General features: G+C 43.0%; 1 protein-coding gene across 2 annotated transcripts in view; it reads right to left on the bottom strand.

Annotated features, from left to right (window-relative positions):
* HAUS1 (HAUS augmin like complex subunit 1) overlaps nt 1–22,878 on the bottom strand; it is a 25,983-nt gene extending 3,105 nt beyond the window's left edge. The window contains exons 1-8 of one of the 2 annotated variants that reach the window (XM_017857796.1): nt 22,781–22,878; nt 21,861–22,035; nt 8,127–8,262; nt 6,039–6,173; nt 3,194–3,317; nt 2,732–2,797; nt 775–846; nt 165–212 (exon numbers count right to left, since the gene is read on the bottom strand). In XM_017857796.1, the coding sequence (XP_017713285.1) occupies nt 165–212; nt 775–846; nt 2,732–2,797; nt 3,194–3,317; nt 6,039–6,173; nt 8,127–8,262; nt 21,861–22,035; nt 22,781–22,810 (786 nt within the window). In that variant the 5' untranslated portion in view covers nt 22,811–22,878. Of the gene's footprint in view, nt 1–164; nt 213–774; nt 847–2,731; nt 2,798–3,193; nt 3,318–6,038; nt 6,174–8,126; nt 8,263–21,860; nt 22,036–22,245; nt 22,371–22,780 lie in introns of those variants that run through there. The other variant, XM_017857797.1, reaches the window with a different exon arrangement.
* Between the last annotated feature and the right edge of the window lie 1,874 nt (nt 22,879–24,752).

The following is a 24,752-nucleotide window of genomic DNA, read 5'->3' as shown; positions in this document are numbered from 1 at the left end:
AAAAAAAAAAAAAAAAAAAAAAAAAGCTTCAGGAGAATGATACACAGTAACTTTAGGACTGCTTACTGCTAAGGAGAAAGGAAAGAAGGATGAAGAGGACTTGAGCTATATTAGCATTTATTTTATTTTTAAAAAAATCTGAAAAAATTACAGGAACTACTTACTAATTCACGCTTTGCTTCTTCAATTTTCACTTGAGCAAGAGATGGATTCTTTAAAAAAAAAATAAAACAAGGAAAGGTTATATTGCCTCAATTCAGACTCAAGGAGAAAATAATGCCACAATCCTTTTCAAAAGGCAAAAGCCTCCCAGAGGGAAGACCTAACGTACATATAACACTGAAATTGACCACTGACTTTAAACCCTTAAAAATTGACACATTATTGTCTTTCTTTCTTTTTTTTTTTGAGACGGAGTCTCACTCTGTTGCTCAGGCTGGAGTGCAATGGCGCAATCTTGGCTCACTGCAGCCTCTGTCTCACGGGTTCAAGAGATTATCCTGCCTCAGCCTCCTCAGTAGCTCCGATTATAGATGCCCACCACCATGCCCGGCTAATTTTTGTATTTTTAGTAGAGACGGGGTTTCACCGTGTTGGTCAGGCTGGTCTCGAACTCCTGACCTCAGGTGATCAGCCTGCCTCAGCCTCCAAAAGTGCTGGGATTACAGGCGGGAGCCACCACACCTGGCCTAAACACACTATTTTCATGGTCATATAGTACCCTTAGGGAAGGTTGGAGGAAACAATTTTTTTTTAATACATGAAAATTATTACCGGCATTAAGTCTAAATAGGATTCCAATTTTTTCTTCAAAGGTATAGTCTGTTGCTTTAATCTTGCCAGTTTCTGGGGGTAAAAGAACACAGTCACAGAGTAACAGAAACATTCACAATGCAACTAATACTGCCCATTTCTGAAATAAAACACAACAAAGCATTAACATTAGTATATTTTAAATAATGTTATCAAATAAAGAGCTTCTAAGATAAATACACAAACTCACTCCAAATGGAAACAGCACCTGTTAGATGCTTAAAATAGGAAAGTGATATTCTTATTTAATTATTATTATTATTATTTGAGACGGAATCTCTCTGTGTTGCCCAGGCTGGAGTGCAGTGGTACAATCACGGCTTACGGTAGCCTCAAACGCCTGGGCTCAACCAACCTTCCTGCCTCAGCCTCCCAGGTAGCTGGGAACACAGGCATGCACCACCATGCCTGGCTAATTTTTTTTTTTTTTTTTTTTTTTTTTGAGATGGAGTCTTGCTGTCGCCCAGGCTGGAGTGAGGTGGCGCAATCTCGGCTCACTGCAACCTCTGCCTCCTGGGTTCAAGCAATTCTCCTGCCTCAGCCTCTCAAGTAGCTAGGACTACAGGCACGTGCCACCACCCCAGCTAATTTTTTGTATTTTTAGTAGAGATGGGGTTTCACCGTGTTAGCCAGGATGGTCTTGTTCTCCTGACCTTGTGATCCACCCACCTCGGCCTCCCAAAATGCTAAGATTACAGGCATGAGCCACCATGCCCAGCCCTTTTTTTTTTTGAGATGGAGTCTTGCTCTGTCACTCAGGCTGGAGTGCAGTGGCACGATCTCGGGTCACTGCAACCTCTGCCTCCCGGGTTCAAGCGATTCTTTCTCCTGTCTCAGCCTCCTGAGTAGCTGGGATTACAGGTATGTCCCACCACGCACAGCTGATTTTAGTATTTTTAGTAGAGATAAGGTTTTGCCATTTTGGCCAGGCTGGTCTCAAACTCCCAACCTCATGTTATTTGCCCGCCTTGGCCTCCCAAAGTGCTGGGATTACAGGAATGAGCCACTGCGTCTGGCCTAATTGTTTTAACTTTTTGTAGAGCTAGAGTCTTGATGTGTTGCCCAGGCTGGTCTCAAACTCTTGGGCTTAAGTAATCTTCCTGCCTGTGCCTCCCAAAGTACTAGGATTACAGGTGTGAGCCACCATGCCTGGTCTTTACTCCCATTTATTAATAGGATTGAAGTATGCTGTCTAAGATAATCACAAAAGAATGTGATTAAGAGGAATCAAAACCTAAAGGAGGCTGGGTGTGGTGGCTCACACTTCTAACCCCAGCACTTTGGGAGGCCAAGGTGGGAGGATCACTTGAGCCAAGGAGTTTGAGACCAGTTTGGGCAACATAGCAAGACCCCCATCTCTATTTATTAAAACAAGGGAAAAAAATGTAAAGGAAGAACTAGAGTCCCAAATACATATTTATGAATTGTCAACACTAGATTCCAAGAACGAAGTATGAAAAAGTTAAGAATAATAAAACAAAACAAAACCCGCTATTTCTCTCTCTTCCCACCAAAACAGGTAAAACCTTTATATAACCTAAAATCCCAGAATTGCATTTGCTAACTACAGGAGTTTGGAGACCTGCATTTTACTGTCTACTGAAAGAGAAGAAAGGGGAGCACCCAGATGATTAGCTTATGGTCCTTTAATAAATTTGTCTAATAAATATATGCATAATACATAAGCGACTCCAGCAGAGTTTCTAACTTATAATAAAAAGGAAACCATGGAAATGTGAGGGCATATACAGCTAAACATGGAATAAAAGATATAAATACCAGTGAATATAGAGTACAAAGGTAAAGGAAAAGAAATCAGGTCCACAGTGAATAAAAGCCAAATAAAAATAAACAAATGAAAAAGCAGATCGTGGAGTAAAATTTTAAAGAAAGTAAAATTAAGTTAAAATAAGCTCACCTCCGATAGTACCACTAGGGACTGATGAGACAGAGAAGCATCCATGCCTCTGGCTGAAAGTTGCTCCTACAATTACCAAAAAAAGGAGTTCAGTTAAAAAATTATTTCAAAAGTGACCACCATCAAATATTTTTAACACATAACACGGTAAAAGAGGAGCTACAAAGTATAAATGAAAAACTGTACATGTATCTAAGCATTTGTACCTTACATGTGAATCCTTTCCACACTCATGCATTTGTGACAAGATGGGTACAATGTGTAAGGCCTGAGTTTCAGAGCCTGAATGCCTGAATTTGAATCTAGATCTGCTTACTATGCTGGCTATGTAATCTTAGGCAAGTTACCAACTTCTCCGTAGTCCTCTCATCTGTAAAAAGGGAATAATAATGCCTAGCTGTGAGGGTGATGGTAAAAAATAAGGATGAAGAGAGCTAACTATATTCAGTCCTTCATACAAACCTCTGCAGCCTTGATTCCAAATCTGAATTCCTCTGACTTTGCTTTTAGAAAGTCCACGTTCTGACGACGATTATCAACTTTGGCCCTTTCTATAGACAGATGCAACTCTGCTTTCTTGACATCCCTTTAAAAAGCAAAATTAAAAACATTTTCTTCTTCTTCTCCTCAGTAAAAGTATTGTACAATAGAAACTCTACTACTTTTGGATTCAATGCTGGCTTGGCCAAGAGTTGGTAACCAGGTCATCTTTCCCTCCATATTGCACTCTGGGCTTTTTTTTTGTTTTAAGAGATGAGGTCTTGGTCTGTCACTCAGGCTTGAATGCAGTGGTGTGATCACTGCAGCCTCAAGCTCCTTGGCTCAAGTGATCCTCCCACCTCAGTCTCCCATATAGCTAGGGCTACAGACACATGCCACTATACCTGGCTAATTTTTAAAATTTTTGTAGACGGCCAGCCACAGTGGCTTACATCTATAATCCCAGCACTTTGGGAGACCAAGGTGGGCAGACCTGGAGTCAGGAGTTCGAGACCAGCCTGGCCAACATGGTGAAACCCTGTTTTTACTAAAAATACAAAAATTAGCCAGACATGGTGGCATGCGCCTATAATCCTGGCTACTGGGGAGGCTGAGGCAGGAAAATCACTTGAACCTGGGAGGTGGAGGTTGCAATGAGCTGAGATTGTACCACTGCACTCCAGCTTGGACGGTAGAGTAACGCTCCATCTCAAATTTAAAAAAATAATAAAATAAATAATTTTTTTGTAGAGACGGTCTCACTATGCTGCCCAGGTTTACAACAATTTTACAATTAATGTCAGCCAATTATTCTTGAAGAAAGTAAATCAGCCACTCAAAAAAAAAATTGGTGCTCACTTCGGCAGCTCATATATTAAAATTAGAACGATACAGAGAAAATTAGAATGGCCTCTGCGCAAGGAAGATGTGCAAATTTGTGAAGCGTTCCATATTTTGTTTTGTAGCTTATCTAGAAATAATATGGAAAACATTGCTGTTATTTTTGGCAAAGAAAGTCAATTTTGTATAGTTTATTTCAACCTAAATAAACTGTGAATTTTGTTTAAATAAAAATAATAATAATTTAACATATCCTGAAGTCAATTTGAAATAGGAGGTCCTAAAAACCTCTTTACTAAATGTGACATGAAGTTCGAGACCAGCCTGGCCAACATGGTGAAACACCATCTCTGCTAAAGATACAAAAAAATTAGCTGGGTGTGGTGGCAGGTGCCTGTAATCCCAGCTACTTGAAAGGCTGAGGCAGGAGAAACACTCGAACCTGGAAAGCAGAGGCTGCAGTGAGCTGAGATCACGCCACTGCACTCTAGCCTGGGTGACAAGAGAGAAACTCTGTCTCAAAAAAACAAACAAATAAATAAATAAAGATAAATGTGACAAGACAGTGCCTTGCACCTATGTAGTCAGTATTTGTTGAATAAATTTACATACCGCCAAATTACTTGTGCATATATACACATACCCCTGATCTATAGGCCCTAATTTCTGGGGCAAAAAGGACGTGAAAAAGGCCTAAAGTATCATAAGAGGGATACCACAGCTATAGCAAGAATGCACAACAAAACATAATGTGACTTTAAGTTGTATGGTAGTTTATAAGTATAAAAAAAAATCACATACAGTTTGAAAATTCTAAACCCCACATTATTTATTTAAAAAAAAAAAAAGGCAAGAGGCTGGGCATGGTGGCTCATGCCTGTAATCCCAGCATTTTGGGAAACCAAGGCAGGTGGACCACTTGAGGTCAGCAGTTCGAGACCAGCCTGGCCAATATGATGAACCCTGTCTCTACTAAAAACACAAAAATCAGCTGGGTGTGGTGGTGCGCATCTGTGCTCCCAGCTACTGGGGAGGCTGAGGCAGAAGAATCGCTTAAACCTGGGAAATGGAGGTTGCAGTGAGCTGAGATTGCACCATTGCACCACTCTAGCCTGGATGTTACAGCGCGACTCCATCTCAAAAAAAAAGAAAAGAAAAGAAAAAAAACAAGGTAAGAAATTGTATGAATAAAAGCTGAGAAAGTCAGGCTGGGCGCAATGGCTTACGCCTGTAATCCCAGTACTTTGGGAGGCCGAAGTGGGTGGATCACCTGAGGTTGGGAGTTCGAGACCAGCCTGACCAACATGGAGAAACCCCGTCTCTACTAAAAATACAAAAAATACAAAATTAGCTGGGCGTGATGGCTCATGCCTGTAGTCCCAGTTCCTCGGGAGGCTGAGGCAGGAGAATCACTTGAACCTTGGAGGTGGAGGTTGCGGTGAGCTGAGATCGCGCCATTGTACTCCAGCCTGGGTGACAGAGTGAGACTCCGTATCAAAAAAAAGAAAAAAATTCGGCCGGGCGCGGTGGCTCAAGCCTGTAATCCCAGCGCTTTGGGAGGCCGAGACGGGCGGATCACGAGGTCAGAAGATCGAGACCATCCTGGCTAACCCGGTGAAACCCCATCTCTACTACAAAATACAAAAAACTAGCCGGGCGAGGTGGCGGCGCCTGTAGTCCCAGCCACTCGGAAGGCTGAGGCAGGAGAATCACTTGAACCTTGGAGGTGGAGGTTGCGGTGAGCTGAGATCGCGCCATTGTACTCCAGCCTGGGTGACAGAGTGAGACTCCGTATCAAAAAAAAGAAAAAAATGAAAAGTCATATCCAACGATCTCCAGCTTCACTAATCATTCTACTTAAAAAAGTGTTTTATGGACCCTATTTCCTAATGTTTTTAAAATCACACCTACTGCCAAAACTAAATTTGACAATGTCCTATTACTCCCTTATTTATAAATTGTCACCACTTAGAACTCAATTACTTACTCTTGTAGACATTTTTCTAATACTAACGTTGCAGTTAGATTTTTTTCAAGTTTTTCCAGTTCAATCTTGATTTCTTCACTTTTTGATTTGGTACGAAAGAGATTAGAGGTCAAATCATTCACTGCAGGGATAAAACTAAAAGAAGAATCTGGTCATATACATAGGCTTAATGGGCAATAATTATAATTACTCCTTATTGCTAAAAATGACTTTACTGCTATGTAGATTTTTATATAACCATGCTGTTCATACCTTTATGCGTTTTTTTACACACTATTCCCATTGCCTGGAATGCCCTTCTTCATTTGGCAAAGTTCCATTTGTTCCTTCAAAACTCAGATGAGCATCACTGTCATCCTGGCATTAACTACCGCCTTCTCTGTGCTACCCAGCTGTACCTTATACATACTTTTACTGTTACAACTGTCACACTATGTTATAGTTACATTTCCATCTCCCTTATTTGACTGTAAGCAGAGACTGTTCTTGAAGGCAGTTACTATCGTATTCATCTTGCTTCCCCAGTGTTATACCAGAGCTATAGTAAGAAGGCACAAAACATAATGTGACTTTAAGTTGTATGATAGTATGTAAGTATAAGAAAAAGTTTAAAAAATTCTAGGCCGGGCGCGGTGGCTCAAGCCTGTAATCCCAGCACTTTGGGAGGCCGAGACGGGCGGATCACGAGGTCAGGAGATCGAGCCCAGCCTAACTAACACAGGGAATCCCCGACTCTACTAAAAAAATACAAAAAACTAGCCGGGCGAGGTGGCGGGCGCCTGTAGTCCCAGCTACTCCGGAGGCTGAGGCAGGAGAATGGCGTAAAACCCGGGAGGCGGAGCTTGCAGTGAGCTGAGATCCGGCCACTGCACTCCAGCCCGGGCGACAGAGCGAGACTCCGTCTCAAAATAATAATAATAATAATAATAATAATAATAATAATAATAATAATAATAAAATTCTAAAACACACTGTATTTGTAAAAAAAAAAAAGGCAAGAAATTATATGATTCATCCTTGCTTCCCCAATGCTTATGCAACTAACATACAACTGGTATTTGTTATCTGCTGAACTTACTTAGTTCAAGTCTAGATTTCTGCTGCCATACAGTAGGCATGTTCTTATACCTAAAACACTACTCTTTGAGTTTATATACAAATTGCCTTTAAGTTGACAGGTAAGCTGTTCTGCTGCGTTGTTCTTTGATTATAGGTTGTATTAATATTCATAGTCCTACCGGGCACAGTGGCTCATGCCTGTAATCCCAGCATTTTGGGAGGCAGAGGTGGGTAGATCACAAGGTCAGGAGTTTGAGACCAGCCTGGCCAGCATGGTAAAACCCCATCTCTACTAAAAATACAAAAAAATTAGCCAGGCATGGTGGCAACGCCTGTAATCCCACGTATTCGGGAGGCTGAGGTAGGAGAATCGCTTTACCCCGGGAGGTGGAGGTTGTAGTGAGCCCAGATCATGCCACTGCACTCCAGCCTGGGCGACAGAACAAGACTGTCTCAAAACAAAACAAAACAAAATATTAGTAGTCCTAGCTAAGATATGGCCAAAAGTGATAGTCATATGAACTTTACAAGACTGGTTTTAAATCTCAGCTCTGCCATTTAGTAGCTTGGAGAAATTATTTAACCCACACCTCCTGACCCTCAGTTTCCTCTAAAGGTTGTTGGAAGAATCATGTTATTATATAAGTAAAATGCCTGTTAAAAAGAATGAAAATTCCTTACCTACTCAACAAAAAGGTAGACATAACCAAAATTTACTATGCTCAACCAAATCATTTAGCATACTATCTTTCTTATTATACACAGGAAACAATGTGATAGTAACTCCTTTCCAAATATACATGAGAACCACCCTTCATAAAACTAATCCTGGAAGAAGAAAACACTAAAAAGTAACCAATACCAAGTTTATCCAAATTAATTATACTTACTGGCAAAGACATGAAGTAACTAAATTCAGCGCTTTGTATTTACTGCCAATTTTTCATATAGAATTATGCTGAGAACAAAAAGTCTTTAAGACCTTATAGCAGATATGATTGCGGAAATTAAAACTGAAGCAAGAATTACCTAGCTAGTGAGGTATCCTTTGTTTCAAGGGCCACCGAACTGTCAACCAAAGCATTCAGATACCTGGAACCAGTGCTAGAGAGGTTGGCAGGGGAAAAATTCACACTCTCCATGAGAAGGTCTTGAAGATACTTGGCTAAAAACATGAAAGAGTTCCATGGTGACTGTTTGCTTTTTAAAACATTTTTAACAGCTTTATCAAGACATACTTCACATACCATATAAGCCACCCACCTAAGGTATGTAATTCAGTGGCTTTTAGTGTATTCAGAGTTGTATGCCCATTGGTACGACTTATTCTTAAAACATTTTCATCACTCCAAAAAGAAACTCTACATCCCTTAGTCATCACTTTATTTCTTTTTTCTTTTTTTTTCTTTTTGAAATGGAGTCTCGCTGCCACCTAGGCTGGAGTGCAGTGGTGCGATCTCAGCTCACTGCCATCTCCGTCTCCTGGGTTCAAGTGATTCTCCTGCCTCAGCCTCCTGAGTAGCTGGGATTACAGGTGCGCAACACCACGCCCAGCTAATGTTTTTTGTAGTTTTAGTAGAGACAGGGTTTCACTGTGTTGGCCAGGCTGGTCTTGAACTCCTGACCTTGTGATCTGCCCACCTCAGCCTCCCAAAGTGCTTGGATTACAAGTGTGAGCCACCGCCCCTGGTTTATTTTTTCTTCTAGAGACCAGATCTTGCTAGGTTGCCCAGGCTGACCTCAGGTGATCCACCAGCCTTGGCCTCCCAAAGTGCTAGGATTACAGGTGTGAGTTACCATGCCCAGCCCCGTTTAGTCATCACTTTCTAATCTCCCAACCCATGAAACCCTAGCAACTACTTCCTGTCTTTATTCATTTGCCTATTTGGGACATTTCATATGAATGGCATCATAAGATGTGTGGTCCTCTGTGACTAGTTTCTTTCACAATAGTTTCAAGGTTCATCCATGCCACAGCATGTACCAGTACTTCATTCCTGTTTATGGCTGTATAATATTCCATTATATGGACATATCACATTTTATTTATCCACTTAACCATTGATGGACATTTGGGTTGTTTCCACATTTTGGCTATTATAAATGCTGCTAAAAACACTCATTCAGTACATGTCAGGTTTTGATATGAACACGTTTTCATTTCTCTTGGGTATAAATGGAATTGCTGGTCATATGTTAACTCTATGTTTAAACATTTTAGGAACAGTCAGATTGTTTTCCAAAGTGATTGGATGATTTTATATTCCCACTAGAAGTGATGAAGGCTCCAATTTTCCACATCTTCTCCAACAGTTGTAATATCTGTCTTTTTGATTATAGCCATCCTAGTGAGTATGAAGTAGCACTGTGGTATTTGTTTATTTTCTTGAGACAGGGTCTCCCTCTGTCATCCAGGATGGAGAACAGTGGCACGATCTCAGATGATCCTCCCACCTCGGCCTCCCAGTTAGCTGTGGACCACTATGCCTGGCTAATTTTTGTATTTTTTTGTAGAGATGGTGTTTTGCCATGTTGCCCAGACTGGTCTCGAACTCCTGGACTCAAGCGATCTGCCTGCCTTGGCCTCCCAAAGTGTTGGGATTACAGGCGTGAGCCACTATGTCCAGCCTAGCACTGTGGTTTTGATTTGAATTTCTCTGATGACTAATGATGCTGGGCTTTGTGACTATTTGTGTATCTTCGTAGGAGAAATGTCTACGTATACCCCTTGCCCATTTTAAAATTGGGCTCTTTTTATTATTGAGGTTTTCTTCGTTGTTGTTGTTGTTGTTGTTTTTGAGACAGGGTCTCACTCTGTCACCCAGGCTGGAGTACAGTGGCACAATCTTGGCTCATTGCAACCTCCACCTCTTGGGCTCAAGTGATCCTCCCACCTCAGCCTCCCAAGTAGCTGAGACTACAGGTGTCCACCACCATGCCTGGCTAATTTTGGTGATTTTTTTAGAGATGTGGTTTCGGCATGTTGCCTAGGCTGACCTCAAACGCCTGGGCTTAAGCAGTCTGTCCGCCTCAGCCTCCCAAAGTGGTGGGATTACAAGTGTGAGCCACTGTGCCCAGCCTTTATTATTGAGTTGTAAGAGTTCTTTACATGTTGTAGATACAAGTTACATATCAGATATATTTATAAATATTTTCTCCCATTCTGAGGACTGTCTCTTTTCATATTCTTTTTTTTTTTTTTTGAGACAGTCTCGCTCTGTTGCTCAGGTTGGAGTGCAGTGGCACAATCTCGGCTCACTGCAACCTCTGCCTCCCCGGTTCAAGTGATTCTCATGCCTCAGCCTCCCAAATAGATGAGATTACAGGTGCGTGTCACCACACTCAGCTAATTTTTGTATTTTTAGTAGAGACAGAGTTTCACCATGTTGGCCAGGCTGGTCTTGAACTCGGGACTCAGGTGATCCACCTGCCTCAGCCTCCCAAAGTGCTGAGATTATAGGTGTGAGCCATGACGCCCGGCCTGTCTTCATATTCTTGATGGTGTCCTTTGAGAACAAAAGTTTTACATTTTGATGATGTCTAATTTAAGTACTTTTTCTTTTGTTGCTTGTGCTTTTGGTATCATATCCAAGAAACCAATGCCAAATCCAAGGTTACAAGGGTATATACCTTTGTTGCCTTCTATGCATTTTAGGTTTAGCTCTTACATTTTTTAGGCATTTTTTTTTTTTTTTTTTTTTTTGAGGTAGGGTGTCACTCTATCACTCGAGCTGGAGTGCAGTGGCACGATATTGGCTCATTGCAACCTCTGCTTCCCAGGCTCAAGCAATCCTCCCACCTCAGCCTCCCGAGTAGCTGGGACTACAGGCACATGCCACCATGCCTGGCTAACTGTAGCATTTTTAGTAGAGACAGGGTTTCGCCCCGTTGGCCAAGCTGGTCTCAAACTCCTAACCTCAGGTGATCCACCCGCCTCGGCCTCCCAAAGTGCTGGGATTACACCGCACCTGGCCTTTTTAGGCTTTTTATTCATTTTGAGATAATTCTTCTATTTCGTGTGAGTTCGAGTCCAACTTCATTCTCGAGCATGTGGATATCCAGTTGCCCCTTTTGTTGAAAACGCTATTGTTTCCTCAGTTGAATTGTCTTGTTACACCCTTGTCAAAAATCAGTTGATCAGGAGATCAACTTGCAGCATAGTAGTGCAGGAGTTGGGCTGACCTGCTCTTCAGTGAAACTGGTGAAAATTATAAGAAAGAAAACAAACCCAACCATTTTTAAAGCCTCTAAAAATGGTCCTAAGGGTAAACAGCAAATGAAGAAACAACTATTCAATAAAATCTATAAAAAACTCAGTAAGGACACTGAGAATTTGTGGTATTTGAACTAAGACTCCTCCCTCCCTCCTCCCTTTCAGCTCACTGAGGCAGAGACTTCACTCCAGACTGCTACAGTCAACACAGGGTTTTCTTTGCTCCCAGCTCCCAGCTAGAAGGCTTTCTTCCTGGGAGAAGCAAGACTTTAGTGTTTTTTATCCTGCCACTAGCTATCTGCTACTGCATCCAAGTCCCAGGGGGATGTGGTCGAGAGGTGTCTGTCCAGCCACTGCTCTTGGAATGGAAGCTCCTGGAGTAAGGCAAGCTGAGAATACTGGAGTCCCAGTGGCCCTTGCTCTGGCTAGTGAGGTGGTGGTTCCACACCAGGAGAGGCAAGCCAAGAAGACCTAAGGCTGCCGCACTCCCTCTCTACCAAGCAGTTCCTATAGCTGGCATATCACTCAGTGAGAAACTTGACATTTTCCCTACTCAGCCCCAACTCCAACTCTAGAGCCTGGGCTCAGCGATTTTGCCTCGGGGGAAAAGCAAGTCATAAAACAGATGGCTCCCCATCTCTTCCCAAAGGAACTGACTACATTTGCAACAGAGCTTGGAGAGGTTCAAGCCTAACGGCAATCTCAAAAAGAGTAGAAGTTGTGGTCAAAGGAATTGGGAGCAGACTCAAGATACAAGCTAAACTGCAGGGCAGTTAGTTTGCAGGGGAGAACCAGTGAGTAAGACATCTACGAGGAGCCATCCAGAAGATAAAACAAATATCTAACTGACCCCAGAAACTACTCCTCTAAGGGAGCTAGAATTTGATTGGAATTACTTGTAGAGCAGTTTATGCCCAGGGCCTTGTGGAAAACAACAGCTGTCAATTAGTGGAATTTTACAGTTAGGTGTGCTCAGTGAAAGAGAGGAAGTCAGCGTGACCCAAACACTGTCAACTCAGAGTGACCTTGGGGATACTCAAGTATGTGTCTCCCTGAGGAGCAACATCAGGAGTTTAACACTGTTTAACACTGTAGGGGATAAACAGACTTCACTAAAATAGTCCAGCCAGCAGACAGGTAAGTAAATAACAATAACAGGAGGAAGTAAGATTAGTACCCAGCAAGGATACAATACGTTGTCTGAAATGTCCAGTTTCCAAGAACAACAACAACAACAACAAAAAAGAGGAATGTGGCCGGGCGCCGTGGCTCACGCGTGTAATCCCAGCACTTTGGGAGGCCGAGGCAGGCGGATCACAAGGTCAGGAGATCAAGACCATTCTGGTTAACACGGTGAAACCCCATCTCTATTAAAAATACAAAAAATTAGCTGGGCATGGTGGCGGGCACCTGTAGTCCCAGCTACACGAGAAGCTGAGGCAGGAGAATGGCATGAACCCGGGAGGCGGAGCTTGCAGTGAGCCCAGATTGCGCCACTGCACTCCAGCCTGGGCAATAGAGTGAGACTCTGTCTCAAAAAAAAAAAAAACAAAAAAAAAGAAAACAAGGAATGCAAAGAACAAGAAAGGAACTGTAATGGAAAAAAGCAAGCAGCACAAGCTGCCTGTGAGAATGACCAGATGTTGGCTTTATCAGGAAAAACTTCAAATATCCATAATAAGCATGTTCACAGAATTAAAGGAAACCAATTAAAGAAGGAACATGAGGTAAGACGAAAATGTTGCATCAAATAAAGAACATCAATGAAGAGAAAGAAATTGTAAGAAAAGAACTAAATGAGAATTCTAGAGTGAAATAACTGAACTGAAAAATTCATTAGAGAGAATTAACACTAGATTTGCAGTGGCAGAAGAAAGAATAAGTGAACTTGAAGATAGATCAAAAGATATTGTGGGCTGGGCATGGTGGCTCACGCCTCTAATCCCAGCACTTTGGGAGGCCGAGGCAGGCAGATCACTCAAGGTCAGGAGTTTGAGACCAGCCTGGGCAACATGGTGAAACCCCATCTTTACTAAAAATACAAAACTTAACCAGGCATAGTGGTGCACGCCTGTAGTCCCAGCTACTCGGGAGACTGCAGCACGAGAATCACTTAAACCCAGAAGGTGAAGGCTGCAGTGAGCTGAGATTGTGCCACTGCTCTAGCCTGGGCAACAAGAGTGAGACCCTGTCTCAAAGGAAAAAATAAATAAATAAAAATATGGAAGCCAAAGAACAGAGAAAAAAGAATAAAGGAAAATGAAAGGCAAGGTGCAGTGGTTCATGCCTGTAATCCCAGCACTTTGGGAGGCCGAGGCAGGCAGATCACTTGAGGTCAGGCGTTCAAGATCAGCCTGGCCAACATGATGAAACCCTATCTCTATTAAAAATACAAAAATTAGGCCGGGCCCTGTGGCTCACACCTGTAATCCTAGCACTTTGGGAAGCTGAGGTGGGAGGATCCCCTGAGGCCAGGAGTTCAAAACCAGCCTGTCCAACATGGCAAAAACCGGTCTCTAATAAAAATACAAAAATTAGCCAGGTGTGGTGACAGATGCCTATAATCCCAGCTACTCAGGAGGCTGAGACAGAATTGCTTGAGCTGGGGAGGCAGAGGTGGCAGTGAGCCGAGATCACGCTCCTGCACTCCAGCCTGGGCAACAGAGTGAGACTCTGTCTCAAAAATAATAACATTAATAATATAACAAGAAACAATGCTGAAAATTTACCATGGTCTGCAATAATATACACATTCAGGAAGCTCAACAAATGCAAGTAAAATAAATGTAAAGAGAACTACAAACAGACATATGAAAGTAAAAAATGCTGAAGTAAAAGAAAATCTTGAGGCCGAGTGCATTGGTTCATGCGTGTAATCCCATTTTGGGAGGCCGAGTTGGATAGATCAGGAGATCGAGACCATCCTGGCTAATACGGTGAAACCCCGTCTCTACTAAAAAATACAAAAAACTAGCCGGGCGAGGTGGCGGGCACCTGTAGTCCCAGCTACTCGGGAGGCTGAGGCAGGAGAATGGCGTAAACCCAGAGGCGGAGCTTACAGTGAGCTGAGATCTGGCCACTGCACTCCAACCTGGGCGACAGAGTGAGACTCCGTCTCAAAAAAAAAAAAAAATTAGCCAGGCGTTGTGGAACGCGCCTGTAGTCCCAGCTACCCAGGAGGCTGAGGCAGGAGAATCGCTTGAACCCAGAAGGTGGAAGTTGCAGTGAGCCGAGAATGCATCACTGCACTCCACCCTGGGCGACTTCGTCTCAAAAAAAAAAAAAAAAAAAAAAATGTTGAAAGCAGCAAGAGAAAAACTACCTGTTACTTACAAAGAAACCCCAGCAAGATTAATAGCTGACTTCTTGGTGAAATAATGTAGGCCAGAAGACAGTGAAATAACACATTCAAAGTGCTCAAACAGAAAAAAATCTTCAACCAAGAATCCTATACCTAGCAAAACTACCTTTAAAAAATGAAGGCACAGGCCGGGCGCGGTGGCTCAAGCCTGTAATCCCAGCACTTTGGGAGGCCGAGACGGGCGGATCACGAGGTCAGGAGATCGAGACCATCCTGGCTAACACGGTGAAACCCCGTCTCTACTAAAAAATACAAAAAAACTAGCTGGGCGAGGTGGCGGGCACCTGTAGTCCCAGCTACTTGGGCGGCTGAGGCAGGAGAATGGCATAAACCCGAGAGGCGGAGCTTGCAGTGAGCTGAGATCCAGCCACTGCACTCCAGCCGGGGCGACAGAGCGAGACTCCCTCTCAAAAAAAAAAAAAAAAAAAAGAAGGCACAGCCTAGGCAAAATAGCAAGATCCCACCTCTACAAAAAAATTTTAAAGGCCAGGTTGGTGACTCATGCCTGTAATCCCACACTTTGAGAGGTCAGATAGGTGGATCACATGAGGTTAGGAGTTCAAGACCAGCCTGGCCAACCTCATGAAACCCTGCCTCTACTAAAAATACAAAATTAGCCAGGTGTGGTGGCTCATGCCTATAATCCCAGCTACTGGGAAGCTGAGGCAAAAGAATCACTGGAACCCAGGAGGCAGAGGTTGTAGTGAGCTGAGATTGTTCCACTGCACTCAAGTCTGGGCAACAAGAGCAAAACTCCATCTAAAAAAAAAAAATCAAAAAAATAAGCTGGGCATGGTGATTCACACCTGTAGTCCTATCTACTTGGGAGGCTAAGGCAGGGGGATCACTTGAGCCCAGGAATTTGAGGCTGCAGTGAGCTATGATCATGCCACTGCACACCAGCCTGGGTGACAGAGCAAGGCTCTGCGTCAAAAAAAAAAAAAAAAAAAAAAGGACAAAATAAAGTCTGCTAGATAGAAAAAAACTGAGAGAATCTGTTGCTAGCAGACTCAACGTACAAGAACTAAGGGAAGTTTTGTAGGCTGAAATCAAGTAGCCTCAAATAGTAATCTGAATGCATATGAAAAAACAAAGACTATAAGTAATGGTAACTATGGAATTATAAGGAGAACATACATGCATATTTTTTCTACTTTCTTCTCTTAACTGTTTAAAAAAGCAACTGAGGCAGGGGGTGGTGGCTCACTCCCCGCACTTTGGGAGGCCGAGGTGGGCGGATCATGAGGTCAGGAGTTCGAGACCAGCCTGGCCAACATGCTGAAACCCTGTCTGTACTAGGAACACACAAATTACCTGAGCATGGTGGCATGTGCCTGTAATCCTAGCTATTCGGGAGGCTGACTCAGGAGAATTGCTTGAACCTGAGAGGCGGAGGTTGCAGTGAGCCGAGATCACGCCACTGCACTCCAGCCTGGGCGACAGAGCATGACTCTGTCTCGGAAAAAAAAAAAAAAAGAAAAGAAAAGAAAAAGAATACTCCACCCAATGAGAGAATATACATACTTCTCAAGGGCATATGGAACATTCTTCAGGAAAGAATAGCTTTATGCTGGGCCATAAAACAAATGTCAATACATTTAAAAGGATCAAAATAATGCAGGGTATTCTTTGGTCAAAATGAAATGAAATTAGAAATCAATAACAGAAAGAAATTTAGGAAACTCACAAATATATAGTTTGGCTCCATGTCCCCACCTAAATCTCATGTTGAATCATACTCCCCATGTGTCGGGGAGGGGACTGGTGGGAGGTGCCTGGATCATGGGGGCGGACGCCCCCCTTACTGTTCTCGTGATAGTGAGTTCTCACCGGATCTGATGGTTTAAAAGTGTGGCACTTCCAGCTTTGCGCTCTCTCTCTCTCCTGCTCTGGCATAGTGAGTAAGACGTGCCTTGCTTCCCCTTCGCCTTCAACCATGATTGTAACTTTCCTGAGGCCTCCTCAGCCATGTGGAACTGTGAGTCAATTAAACCTCTTTTCTTTTCTTTTTTTTTTTTGAGGCGGAGTCTCGCTCTGTCACCCGGACTGGAGTGCAGTGGCCGGATCTCAGCTCACTGCAAGCTCCGCCTCCCGGGTTTACGCCATTCTCCTGCCTCAGCCTCCCGTGCAGCTGGGACTACAGACGCCCGCCACCTCGCCCAGCTAGTTTTGTATTTTAGTAGAGACGGGGTTTCACCGTGTTAGCCAGGATGGTCTCGATCTCCTGACCTTGTGATCCGCCCGTCTCGGCCTCCCAAAGTGCTGGGATTACAGGCTTGAGCCACCGCGCCCGGCCCAAACTTCTTTTCTTTATACCTAGTCTCAGGTAGTTCGTTATAGCAATGTGAGAACGGACTAATACAAAGTCGAATTAAACAACACACTCCTAATAACCAACAGGTAAAGATTAACTCAAACACATTAGAAAATACTTTGAAAAGAATGAAAATAAAGATACAATGCAACAAAACTTATGAAATACATTGCAAACGGCATGTGGAGGGAAATTTATGCTTGTAAATTCCTATTTTAACAAAGAAGAAAGATCTCAAATCAATAGCCTAACTTTCCATTTTAAGACACTGAAAAAAGAAGAGCAGACTAAACCTAAAGCAAGCCGAAGTAACGAAATACTAAAAATCAGAGTGGGCCAGGAGTGGTTGCTCACACCTATAAATCATAGCACTTTGGGAGGCTGAGGCAGGGTCAGAAGTTTAAGACCAGCCTGAGCAACATGGTGAAACACTGTCTCTAGTAAAAATACAAAAATTCGCTGGCTATGGTGGCCTGCGCCTGAATCCCAGCTACTCACGGGGCTGAGGCAGGAAAATTGCTTGAACCTGGGAGGCAGAGGTTGCAGTGAGATGAGATCATGCCACTGCATTCCAGCCTGGGTGACGGAGTGAGAATCTGTCTCAAAAAAAAAAAAAAAAAGGAAAGAAAAAAAATAGAGTGGAAATTAATAGTATAGAGAATAGAAAAACAATAGGGGAAAAAAAGTGAAACTAAAAGCTGGCTCTTTAGAAAGATCAACAAAATGGAGAGGCCTGGCAGTGGCTCAAGTCTGTAATCCCAGCACTCTGTGGGGCAGAAATGAGTGGACTGCTTAAGCTCACGAGATGGGGTGGGAAGGGGGTCCGGGCATGAGGAGTGTGGGGTGTGGCTGAGGCAGGAAAACCCCTGAGTCCTAGAAGTTAAGGCTCACGTGATGGCGCCGCTGCACTCCAGACTGGGAGACAGAGTGAGACCCTGTCTCAAAAATAAATAAATAAATAAGGCCAGGAGTGGTGGCTAACGCCTTTAATCCCAGCACTTTGGGAGGCTGAGGCAGGCGGATCACAAGGTCAAGAGTTCTAGACCAGCCTGAATAACACGGATAAACCCCAACACTACTGAAAAAAATACAAAAATTAGCCGGGCATGGTGGCACACAACTGTAATCCCAGCTACTTGGGAAGCTGAGGCAGAAGAATCACTTGAACCCAGGAGGCAGAGGTTGCAGTGAGCCGAGATTGCACCACTGCACTCCAGCTGGGCGACAGAGCGAGACTCTGTCTCAAAAAATAAATAAATAAATAAATTGTCTAAGAAGAGAGAAGACAAATTAGAAATGAGAGCGAGGACAGTCCTACCAACCTATTTTCTAAAAGAATTATAAAGAAATACTAAAACAATTGTATATCAACAACTTAGGAAACTTAGATGAAATGAACAAACTGACTCAAGAACAGATCATTTGAATAGGCCTACAACAAGTGAACAGATTGAACTAGTAACAAAAAACCTTCTCACAAAGAAAAGTCCGGGTCTAGATGACTTCACCACTGAATTCTACCAAATAATTTAAAGAAAATTAACACCAATTTTCACCAACTCTTCCAAAAAACAGGAAAAAAAAGTAATTCCCAACTGTTTCCATCAGACTGGTATTATCCTGATACCAAAACCAGATAAAGACATTATAAGAAAAGAAAACTGGCCGGGCATGGTGGCTCACGCTTGTAATCTTAACACTTTGGGAGGCCAAGAAGGGTGGATCACCTGAGGTCAGGAATTCAAGACCAGCTTGACCAACAAGGCAAAACGCCATCTCTGCTAAAAATACAAAAATTAGCCGGGTGTGGTAGTGGGTGCCTGTAATCGCAGCTACTCTGGGAAGCTGAGGCAGGAGAATTGCTTGAACCCAGGAGACAGAGGTTGCAGTGAACTGAGATCGTGCCACTGCACTCCAGCCTGGGTGTGACAGAGCAAGATTCCATCAGGAAAAAAAAAAAAAGAAATTAAAAAAAATATATATTATACCAGGAGCAATTGAGATTTTTCCTAGGGATAAATGTTGGTTCAATGTCTGAAAGTTAATTAACGTAATACATCACATCAAGAGAATAAAAAACAAAAATCACATGATCATGTCAAAAGACACAAAAAAAGCAAATGACAAAATCCAATACCCTTTCTTGATAAATGTACTCAACAAACTAGGAATAGAAGTAAATTTCCTTGCTTATAATCCCCGCACTTTGGGAGGCCAAGGTGGGTGGATCATTTGAGGTCAGGAGTTTGAGACCAGCCTGGTCAATATGATGATACCCCGCCTCTATCAAAAATAAAAAAATTAGCCAGGTGTGCTGGGCGCCTGCCTGTAATTCCAGCTACTTGGGAGGCTGAGGCAGGAGAATCAAACGAACCCGGGCGGTGCAGGTTGCAGTGAGTGGAGATTGCGCCACTGCACTCCAGCCCGGGTGACAGAGCGACACAGCACTTGCCAATTCTGTCCAACACCATATTGGAGGTTTTAGCCAAGGCAATTTCTTCTCATTTGCCTCCTCAACTGACAAATCGGTGGCATGAAGAATAAATAGTTTCAATAGTTTCATCTGTATTCCTCATGATTAAAAATCTTCATACAGCCAGGCACGTGGTGTGCACCTATAATCCCAGCTACTTGGTAGGCTGAAGTAGGAGGATCACTTAAACCCCAGTAGTTCAAGACCAACCTGAGCAAAATAGGAAGACTCTGTCTCTCCACTATAAAAAACAAAAACAACAACAAAAAACTTCATCTAAAAGTTTTATGTCCCTTCCCAATTCCTGCAAATATTTCCAAAATGTTCCAATCTCATGTGCTGTAAAGAACTGTGCTTTGCAGAAATAAAAACTGCACCTAAGAAATGATTTGGATTATTTTTAACTCAAAGGTCATTCAAGTCCAGAAAGCTATATATAGCATTACTACTCAGTTTTTAGAATTGCAAACAGAAGAAACTGACACTCTTTACCAATACACATGAATGTACACTTGTTATAAAGTTCCACATATGTTTCATTTTCTGCTCAACACTTTCACTGTATAAAAGAAGGAAAAACTTAGAAAAGAGAAGTAATGATGCATAGAGTTATCAGATATCAATGGTGGCAATGCTTTTCTAGATACCTAAACAGAAAAAACTGTGTTAAAATTTTGCTTACATTAGTTAGAACATTTGTTATTTAATATGTATCACCCTGAAAGGTATTTAAGGACAGACATAAATAATTTTACTTTGAAATGCTTAGATTTTTGGTTACAGTATATGATAGACAAAAAAGAAAGCTCTTATAAAATGAGATTTTCTGGGCTCCAAGTCCCTTTCTCTGTACTGTATTTTAATAATTATAAAATAAAATCATTTAAAATAAGACAATTTTAAAAGCACATATATGGGAGAATATAGCTATAAAGGAGTGGCACAGGGGAGGTTTTTGGGGTGATAGAACTGTTCTGCATCCTGATTGTGTGTGTGATTTCAGATTGTGGGAGTGGTTCTACACTCTAAGTGTATTAAAATGGTACACAAAACAAAAGTCAATTTTGCCATATGTTAATTTTAATTAATTGTTTGTTTGAGACAGAGTCTCACTCTGTTGCCCAGACTGGAGTGCAGTGGTGTGATATCTACTCACTTCAGCCTCCACCTCCCGGGTTCAAGCATTTCTCCCACCTCAGCATCCCAAGTAGCTGGGATTACAAGCACACAAAAATTATCCACACACCTGGATAATTTTTGTATTTTTAGTAGAGACGGGGTTTTACCATCTTGGCAGGCTGCTCTCAAACTCCTGGCCTCAAGTGATCCGCCCACCCTGGCCTCCCAAAGTGCTGAGATTACAGGTGTGAGCCACTGTACCTGGTCCTGCTGTATATTGATTTTAAAAGGAAACTGGAAAATGCACATATGCAATAGAATCAAATATAAACTGCACTATATTTAAAATATCATATGTAACAAATACCATACATCTGGTTAAATATAGGGCAGATGCAGGCCTCACTTCCTCTCTCTTTGGTATATTCTCGTATCTAAAAAGATTTTCGTCAATCTTTACTTTTGTGGTTTGTATTATAAAACAATAGGCGTCTTGAATGCACTTTTCAAACTGTATACACCCAGCAGAAAATTCGAATGCAAGCTCCTGATACGTAGTCATAGGGTAATTTTGTCCAAGTCTCATATTTCATGGCCACCTCCTCAGGTGTCCTGATAGGTTCATATGACTAAATCACGGAGACCGGAAACGGACCAAACAGGTAAGTAAAACACCACGAGGCATCTTATGTGTCAGGCTAACAAATTTAGACTCTTTTAAGGCTTACTATTTTTCTATCGGAGTACCAATAAGGTATTTAGTATAATAATATTTATTATTTAGAGAATTACTACTGGCCGGGCAGGGTGACTCATGCCTGTAGTCCCACCACTTTGGGAGGCTGAGGTAGGCAGATTACCTGAGGTCAGGAGTTCAAGAACAGCCTGGCCAATATGGTGAAACCGTGTCTCTACTAAAATAAAAAATTAGCTGGGCGTGATGGTGCAGGCCTGTAGTCCCAGCTACTTGGGAGGCTGAGGCACAAGAATCACTTGAACCCAAGAGGTGAAGGCTGCGCTAAGCTGAGATCACACCACTGCACTCCAGCCTGGGTGACAGAGCAAGATTGTACCCCCCCAACACACACACAAATATATATATATATAAAACATAAAACAATAATAAAAAAGAAAGTTACTACTTTAACACAGTGGATGAAAAATCCGGGAAAAATAAAGGAGCAAAACAAGTAGTCTACAGTAAATTAATCCTGTATACTTTAGAGTTATAAAATTTGGTTACCTCTATTTATTCTTGTTCAAAACTCTGGACTTAATCTCACCTTCTGATTCGTATTCACTTGCTTTCTGCTTCAAGTCCTCTACTACCAGGCAGACATCCCTGTCCCGGACCCTGTTGCGTTCTGAGAGGTGATGTAAAATCTCTGTGGTCCGTGGGTTCACTTCATACTGTGGAATGGGATGATCTCCAAATATTTTTTTTAACCACGCAGCAACCTAACCATTAAAAGAAAGACAAATATTATAAGCCTTGTTTACTGTAATGGCTCGATGAGATTATGACAAAGAAGTGATCAAAAGCAAACTAAATGCTTTCTGTGACTATTTTGGAGGCTTACTTCACAACCTCACTTGTCTTTAGGGAGATACTAGATATCAGTAAAACAAAAAGTGACCAAGTACACAACGAATAAGACTAAAAATTACCAGAGAACAATCCATTCTTTCCCAAATCTACAAAAGCAGTACAGGCTAACAATTTGCCCCGCTTGAAAAACCTTAAAGCTTAATAGAACAGTGAGAAAGCATTATTAGACCGTGCATAGCCTGAAAAAAGCAACTGTCCCTCGATCACCAGACGCCCCGCCGCGCCTGGAGGCTCCCAGTGTTGGGATGCAGGGCGCGGAAGCCGCTCAGATGTGGAAGCATGGGGTGAGCAGCGAACCGGAAGGTGGGTTTGGCTTCTTAAGTCCCACTCCAGAGTCTGTTGCCAGGGGCTGCTCAACGCCTCTCCCAGGCCAGATCCAAACAAGGGGAGGCCTGGGCAGGAAGGGAAAGGCATTTTTCAGGAGGGTCTAAGCACAGGGGGGCTTACAGATAGTAACTGCAGCACTGAAAGACGGATGTGTGGAATACGGGAGAGAAAAGCAGACGTGGCGCGCACAGGAGACCCGCCAGCAGCGCGGGGGTGTCAAAAACGCGTTTTCCGGGAGGCCACCGATCCCCATTCCCGCCACAGCACCTGCGTTTCTCTCTCCCCCAGTGGCTCCATAGCTGCGGCTCCCGCTGGAGAAGCGCCCCGCTCACTCCCTAGGCTCCGCCCACACGCCGTTGGCACCCGCCTCTCGCCGGGTCCGGGATTTCTGGGAGTTGTGGTTTTTCCTAGGGCTGCCGGCCGCTGAGCGCCTGTGCAAGGCTGGTCCAAGGCTCTGGCATCGCAAGCCTGGCTGCCTTGCCACTTCCCAGCTCTTCCCGCCTTCCGCGGAATAATCTCCACTACGAGAAACAGAGCAGCCTAGAACCAGGTTGTTTTTTCTTTCTTTTATTTTTATTTCTCGTTTGAATCACTTGTCGTTTAAAAAAGTACTTGAAATGTTTGGTTCTTGGTTAGCAAGATGTTTGTGTTTCTTCCACATTGATTGCATCCATTTAGAATTTATATTCTACCTTGGTAATATGAGCTGTGGCAATCTTAACCTACCTAAGAACTACGGAAATTTTTTTTTTGTTTTGAGACGGAGTCTCTCTGTGTTGCCCAGGCTGGAGTGCAATGGCGCGATCTCCGCTGCCTCCCAGGTTCAAGCGATTCTCCTGCCTCAGCTTCCCGAATAGCTGCTGGGATTACAGGCATGTGCCACCATGCCCGGCTAATTTTTGTATTTTTAGTAGCGACGGGGTTTCACCATGCTGGCCAAGCTGGTCTCGAACTCCCGACCTCAGGCGATCGGCCCGCCTCAGCCTCCCAAAGTGCTGGGATTACAGGCGTGAGCCACCGCGCCCGGCCAGGAAAATGTTTTTTAGCGGCGTCGATCTGCTGGTACTGTCACTGCTACTCAGCCATTGTTCAGTTCATTTCTTGCCTTCCCTAAGTTTCTCTCCTCCCTCCATCACCCTGTAATTTAAACAGCATGAGAGGTTCTTCATATACATTTATATAGCAAGGTAACTTTTAATATGTTTTATATTTTGTTTCATATTTTACAGGGTCTCTGTAAAATAAATGGACACGTATTATTTTACCCATTTTTACATAAAACATATACACAAGGATTAAATGACTTGATTAAGATTAGGTAGTAGAGTTGGAAGGTGACCGAAATGTTCTGGCTCCAGTTGTGTTTCGGTCTCCACACTGCTATCAGCAACCTCCTATAGTGTACTGTGTTACTAGGAAAAGAGGATAGCTAAAGGAAGGATCATATATTCAACTTTCTGTCAAGTGTGATTTAATATCAAATTGTGGATCAGGTTTAGCACCAAATATCTTCCTCCTAAGTCATTTGCATATTTAAAATGATTTTCTTTTTTTCTTTTTTTTTTTCTTTTGGAGATGGAGTCTCGCTCTGTCACCCAGGCTGGAGTGCAGTGGCATGATCTCGGCTCACTGCAATCTCTGCCTTCTGGGTTCAAGCGATTCTTCTGTCTCAGCCTCCCAAGTAGCTGGGACTACAGGCAAGTGTTACTACACCTGGCTAATTTTTGTATTTTCACTAGAGATGGGGTTTCACCATATTGGTCAGGCTGGTCTTGAACCCCCAACCTCGTGATCCGCCTGCTTCGGCCTCCCAAAAAAGTGCTGGGATTACAGGCGTAAGCCACCGCGCATGGCATTTTCTTTTCTTTTTGAGATGGAGTCTTTCTCTGTCGCCCAGGCTGGAGCACAGTGGCATGATCTTGGCTCACTGGGACCTCTGCCCCCCGGGTTCAAGCAATTCTCCTGTCAAGCAAATCCCTCTAGTAGTTGGGATTACAGGCTTGTGCTAGCACGCATGGCCATTTTTTTATTTTTAGTAGAGTGGGGGGTTTCACCATATTGACCAGGCTGGTCTCAAACTCCTGACCTCAAGTGATCTGCCTGCCTCAGCCTCTCAAAGTGCTGGGATTACAGGTGTGAGCCAACGCGCTCAGCCTAAAATGATTTTCTTTTCAAAGGAAACTTACTAGCAAGCCAAGCTTACTTACTGTTTATTTTATTTTTAGAAACAGGGTCTTGC

The sequence above is a fragment of the Rhinopithecus bieti genome, unplaced genomic scaffold, assembly GCF_001698545.2.
Source record: "Rhinopithecus bieti isolate Rb0 unplaced genomic scaffold, ASM169854v2 scaffold_42084, whole genome shotgun sequence".
Classification (NCBI taxonomy): domain Eukaryota; kingdom Metazoa; phylum Chordata; class Mammalia; order Primates; family Cercopithecidae; genus Rhinopithecus; species Rhinopithecus bieti.
This window is presented reverse-complemented; position numbering and strand designations above follow the sequence as displayed.